The sequence below is a fragment of the Camponotus floridanus genome, unplaced genomic scaffold (genome assembly GCF_003227725.1).
Source record: "Camponotus floridanus strain SB8 unplaced genomic scaffold, Cflo_v7.5 scaffold170, whole genome shotgun sequence".
In the NCBI taxonomy this organism is placed as follows: domain Eukaryota; kingdom Metazoa; phylum Arthropoda; class Insecta; order Hymenoptera; family Formicidae; genus Camponotus; species Camponotus floridanus.
The window spans coordinates 38,821-45,513 of record NW_020229293.1 but is presented as its reverse complement, the minus strand read 5'-3'; the positions used below and the strand labels follow the sequence as shown (position 1 = coordinate 45,513).

Here is a 6,693-nt window from a genome sequence, read left to right as displayed (position 1 = left end):
TTAATTTAATCAAATATTGTGTTTATTGACTAATAAAACGTTAAACCTGACTATTATGATTTTAAATGTCATTTTATTGACATGTTTATTATAACGTTGAACGATGTTATTTCTCGATAAATTCCCAGAACGTTAAGAGCAAGTTGATATAGGTAGGAAGAAATTTGAAAAAAAAGTGGCATGGCATTCCTAAAAGTGTTAAGTTGCAGTCTAATATTCATTATCGCGGCGGCTCTTTTTATTGATGAACGTATGTCCATACCAAAACTCGACATATTATATCCGCAACATTATAACATCAACTTTGTACTAAATGTCAACTACGATGTCTTCCATGGCGAATATAATGTCAGCATTTATATTCCTTATGAAACGGAAAATATATACGTTTACACAGAAAATCTAACTATAACTCGAGTTAGAGTAACAAACGATGTACAAATAGCTAAAGAAAATAAAGAAGCTTTTTCCCATAGCACTGATGATTTTATCTATGACAATGAAATATGTATAACTATCATTTCTTTCCCGTATAATTTATCGTTAGGATTTTACACTCTGAATATAAAATTTATGGGACTTTTAGCTGAAAATGGAGGATTCAGAAATTACATAAATCAACAAAATGATAGAATGTGAGTAATTTTTAAAATGTTAAATATTTAGGTCTAATTACATTAATTTCTCTCTCTTTCTCTATCTTGTTTCAATTCTTTACAAAGTATTCGTATTATTATCAAGGCATGGTCTTAATATATGTATATGTGTATCTGTATGATTTAATAAATTATTACTTAAACATAGTTTTCTTTCTCTTACAGTTCGCGGAAAGTTGTCTGATAAATAATAAATTCTGTGAAAGCATTTTTACATTGTACAATTATAATATAAAACATGTTACTATTATTCTTTAAACAGTGTGTTAAGATGTATTTTTTTTCTCGTTTTTTTCCCTTTTTTTATTTTTTCTATTTTTCCTTATAACTTCTAAGACTTCAGCAATAACTGAAAATTTTTTGTATTATTTAAAATATACTGTTATATATGCTAGGTGGTTGGCCGCAACGCATTATTACAAATTTGCGATTCGAAGATTATTTCCACTTTTAAAGGACACTATATATGCTAGTTATAGCATTTCTATAAAGCATCATGAAAACTTCATGGCTTTATCAAATATGCCTAAGATATGGGAGGAAATAAAAGTGGATGGAAATAATATGCAATGGACACGCTTCCAAATTACTCCCGTAATGCCCGTTTATTTCATAGCGGCGGGTGTGTTTAATCTCTTCTTTATTACAAGTTGGAATACCAAATTGTTGTGCAGAAAAGACATACTGCCATATATGACATTTGCACACAATGTTGCTCAAAATATTGCGTGGTTTTTGCCGCAAATCAGGAAAACTAAAGAAACTAATCACATTGCGATTCCGGAATTACTCAATGTGGAAGAGATAATATTGGGATTCGTTCTTTATAGGTAAGTATTTTTTGGTATAAGTAAATATATTTAGAGAGGAATGTCAATATACATAAAAAAATAATATATTTCTCGCTACTCTATATTATAGAATTCAAATTTATGTATCTTTTTATATTATTTTATAATCCCAATAAATAATAATAATAATAATAATAATAATGTATTACAATTTAACATGTAGAGTAATTTGCGTATGTGTGTACGTGTGTTTTTTTTGTATTGAACATAATATATAATATATTATTTCTTGTTCAAAGCAATTATACATTTCTTTTTTATCTATTTAAGGATGTTTTGTACCTATTTTCAAAATATTGAGAATTTAATAAAAATTGTACAGAATGTCTTTACATATGTTTAAAATCTTCAGTACAATTTTTAAATCGATTAAGTAAAATATTCACAAGTTATATGGATTTTAATTTGTACCGAATTAATATGTATTCTTATGAGAAACGTATAATCACGTCGATTCAAATGACAAAAACATATGAAAATAATATTCAGAATTTGTTTAAAATTTGCAAAAGTTTAGATACAGAGGAAATAATTGGTCAAATAATATTATATAAGAACTAACTAGTTAAAAAGATATTAAATATAATTCAATGAAGTTAGCCATGTATCTGTTACAAGGAGAAATTTTCTGCCAAAAATTAATCATTCTACACAACTTTTTACTCAAAATACACCAAAAGTGGATATATTCGTCAATATTGATTTTCAGCTACTTTTTGCTGGGATTGTACATGCAAAACATCTTTAATTTAATAATTCAATTTATCTATAATATAACTAATTTTCATATATATAACATATTTATAATAAGCAGTCTCGTCTTTATTGGAATATTTGCGAATTATTTTTAGAGAAGAAGATATTATCTTTAATGAAAAAATATATGCTGAGATACGCAAAATTGAAATAGCGCGAGTAATAGGATATAAGGTGGCACACGAATGGCTTTATAATGCAATCGATCCGTATAAGTGGGAACCATGGTTAAGCAAAGGCTTCGCTACATATTATGGAATTTACGCTGTCGATCAGGTTATTTTATATTTGGCATTAATTATTTCAACCACACACACATAATCAGAATAATGTAAAAATATTCAGACTTCTATATACCGAATTTAAAATATTTCTCAACTTTTGTAAATGTTTTTTATCATTCAATATATACTAACGTAAGTTACGTCGGGATTTTATTTCTAAAATTTCTGATCTATACGATAACACAGGACTGCGGAATTTTAGGTTTGGTTAATTACAAAAGGCAGAGTAGGTGAATCTGATAGACATTTTGATAGACGAATCTGACCGCAGAATTTCTTCAGAATTTCTTCAGGTTTTTGAGTAATTTATAATTAAATAGTCCAAAAATATAGTTAATAATAATAAATATAGTTAATAATAAATAATAATTCGGCAAATATCATGAATTTATTATGGAAGAACCTAATTTTTTTAAAATATTTCTGCCAATGGTATCGTATAATATTAATTTTCACCTTTCAAATCCATTTTCGATTACTTTCGCACGATTTTTTTCGCTGAGATATACAAATATAAAGTTATAAGAAAATTTTGTAACTAACCGAACCTAACGAAACCTAAAATTTCGCAGACCCGTGTAATTAGCTACTAACCACATTGTAGTAATTTAGAAAAGCAAAATTAAATTAAAATATCATAATTTATATATATTAACATATATACTTTTAAATAATTTTAAAAATACATAATTTGATTGAATGTCAAAAATATAATTGAATGTCATTAGATATCTAAATTTTTTTTAAATTTAATAAGAAAAATACAATAACAAATGTGTGTAAACTTTTTTAAATATATTGTAACAGTTTGAATGTATGTTGTTAATGTGTGTGAGCATTTGTTGTGATTAAATATTTAGACTTAAATATTTAGATTATTTATTTAGATTAAAATTTTTACGCGTCCAGAAATTCCCAGATTTTCGGATACAAGATTTCTTTGTGGTTCAAATGCAACATGATTTTCTTCATTGGAGCACCAAGGACACATGGCCACTTACAATCAAATCGGAATTCAATAGCTCTTTTAAAGTACCTCGTTTCATCAAAGGTATCAATATCAAGCAAATAATTAATTATTGATAGTTTGATTCTTTAATGCTGCATATAAAACATTATAATAAAAAAATAAACTGACTTTTTTTACATGTAAGTTAGTTATTTTATATAATTTATTTATATTATTGTTTACATAAATATTAATATCTACCAGAAAAATAAAATAAACTTTTGTTTATCATACAAATAAGTTATTCCTATAAATTTATATGTATCCAAATAATTTATAGCAAATTTATTTTATTCATACTTCACTTTTACTTTATAATGTCAATTTTCGTAGCAAGCCTTATGTTCTACACGTTGCAAACTTCCTCAGAAAAAGTTTTCAGGAAAAGTATCAAAAGATATTTAAATTATAAGTGAGTAATACAAATTACAACATAATTATATTATAAATTTAAGTACATATTTAAGTACATATTTTTGAAATGTATATTTGTATACTTCTCGACCTTCTTTCCTATTCCTTTAATCATTTTTGTGTTTTTAAATTTAATGATATTTAATTTTTACTACTATTTTAAGACTTGTTAATTTTACTTTTGTTAATTTTTACCGTTTATTGTGTTTTTATTTATTATTATTTTAATTTTCGTCTTCTTTTAATTTTCTTTAACTTTTTCTTTTATCTGTATTTTCGTTTTAATTCTTGTTTTTTATATTTTCCCATATGTTCTCCACTCGTGCCTTAAAATTCTTTTTATTTAAATATTTTTTAATTTCTTTTCTGTAACACATTTGTCTTTTTTACTTACTATTCTATTTATTCTTTTCCACCATTTACCATCAATACTTTCTTATCGCTCTAATTTTACTTAATATAATTTACACTACTATCACTACTGCTCTTTCTTTTTACTTCGTCCTTTAAAATTTTTAATTGCGTTACAATATTTTTCTTAAGATATTTTCTTTTATTAATTTTTCTTATCATTCGCTTCTATTTTTAGTTATATAAGCAGTAGTGATTTCTGGAACGAAATGCAAGCTGTCATGTCAGAATCATCTTCCAAAATGAAATACAAATTAGAAGACAAAATAACTAATTGGACACAGCTAAATTATTATCCTGTGATAAATGTGGAAAGAAATTATGATAAAAACAGTTTGAATATATCTGTAGAAGATTTTAATGTAGATATATGGATATTGAATGAATATATAGATATGAATATTGTTACGGAGACCCATTTGAAAAATATTTCGATTCACGTGTGGCTAGTACCACATATTTCACATATTATTACAGATCTCAAGAACGAGAATGACTCTGTATTGGTCAATTCACAAAGTGGTAAATATTTATGATAAATTTATTATACTTTTAGATACGTAGCTCTTTTTTCAGATATGCTGCACTACTTTGCAAATTCATACTTTTTCTTAAAAATAATTACGTATTTTTTTTATATTACATAAATTGATCGTCTCATTATTCTATGCGTAGAAGTATTTAGGTAATCAAAAAATAAATATTTTAAGAGATACTTTATAGTTTTTGTTTAAAATTTTGTTAACTTAAAGTATAAAATATTTCGTAAACTATTCAATTTTTTACTATCTTATCTTTACAACTTTTTACGGGGAATATTGTAAGAAATTGATTTTATACAAAAATTATATATAGAATAGTTCCATTTCAAAAAAATTAGGTTGACTTTGACTTTTACATCCAAGCTCCATATAAAGTATAGATATTCTTAACTTCATTCCCCTTCAAAACTTTACAACTTTTATTTGAAACCTTTTTTCCAAAACGCCTGTTTTCGAGTTATTACTGTGTAAAAGTGGGACACTGTATTGTATAATTCAATATATAATTCAACATAATTCAATTTATTTAAATTATAGAAGAAGCAAACCTTTTTATATTAGTTAGAGAACTTTTTTTAGGTCCAACTATGCTTAAAATTATTCAATATTTAAAAATTTAATTATTGAATAGTTTAATTATTATATTTAACTAAATATGATAATTTGTAATTTGCTACACACACATATGTATAAATTAGCTATTTTTATATCTGATTATTTCTATTTGATAAATTAGGTCTACATACTGTACTGTTATTATAATAAAATTTTACTATATAATCTAAAGATTGTACAATCTAAAGATTATATGTACATATATTAAAACGTTACACACAATGAAATATATGGTATAATTATCATTTTTGATTATCAATGTAGTCAAAATGAATTTATGTTGACATAATGTTTTTATTACATTGATTTATCAGTGTAACATAATTTAATATTCAATCCACAATTTGCTTCTTATAATAATTGCAAACTTTTAATACATAATTTCTAACATTTTTTATAGAAATATAAGTAGATATTTCAAATTATTACTAAACAAATTCGAATTTATAAAAAAATTTAATTTATTTAACTGATAGAATTTATTTATCATACAATAGGATGTTATCGCGTCAATTATGATGCCAGGAATTGGAATAGACTTTCGCACTACCTGAACTCCAAATTCTTTGGAAAAATACATGTTCTCGATCGTGCTAAAATCATCGACGACGCATTTCATTTTCTGATGACAGGTCGACTAAATTCTACTGTATTCTTGGATATTTTACAGTATCTGAGGCGAGATACAGATTATATCGCATGGTATCCTATGTTCAAAAACTTGGAATATATCTCGGGTTTCTTAGCACATCCAGAAAGCGCATATAGTCCTATAAAGGTATAATAATATCAATTTTTATAAGTAAAAAAACGTGCGTTTTATGTTAAATAATTTATATATTTATATTAACTGTATACACAATATATTTATAACTTAAAATTATTTTCGATAAATTATAGATAATAAATTATACATAATATTTTCATTAATATTTAACTCTCTAAGATTCACAAAACAACTTCCGCTTCTAAATTTTTATGAAATTAATATTATGACATTAATATCAAATTGTATTATTTAGATGTACTATAATTACGCATTTATTACTATGTTTTTAACTTTATAAAAACATTGTTATATTACTTACATTTTAAATAATAACATATGCGTATGCACAAACTTTATCAATTCTTCTATAAGATATAAATAAGTAT

General features: G+C 24.6%; 1 protein-coding gene across 1 annotated transcript; it reads left to right on the top strand.

The window, feature by feature from the left end:
- The first annotated feature begins 457 nt into the window (after window positions 1–457).
- Window positions 458–6,322, top strand: LOC112637496 (aminopeptidase N-like). Its single transcript, XM_025407366.1, has 7 exons — window positions 458–635; window positions 1,052–1,486; window positions 2,359–2,539; window positions 3,457–3,598; window positions 3,890–3,968; window positions 4,560–4,903; window positions 6,036–6,322. Exons 1-7 carry the CDS (start codon window positions 574–576, stop codon window positions 6,320–6,322), a joined length of 1,530 nt encoding a protein of 509 aa, XP_025263151.1. The 5' UTR covers window positions 458–573.
- The last annotated feature ends 371 nt before the right edge of the window (window positions 6,323–6,693 follow it).

What these genes read in the sequence shown, in the direction of transcription:
- LOC112637496 (XM_025407366.1), top strand. Translation starts at nt 574, where the DNA reads ATGGGACTTTTAGCTGAAAATGGAGGATTCAGAAATTACATAAATCAA. An exon ending in AATCAACAAAATGATAGAAT is followed by an intron (nt 636 to 1,051) that starts GTGAGTAATTTT and finishes TATATATGCTAG; the next exon opens with GTGGTTGGCCGCAACGCATT. An exon ending in ATTGGTCAATTCACAAAGTG is followed by an intron (nt 4,904 to 6,035) that starts GTAAATATTTAT and finishes ATCATACAATAG; the next exon opens with GATGTTATCGCGTCAATTAT.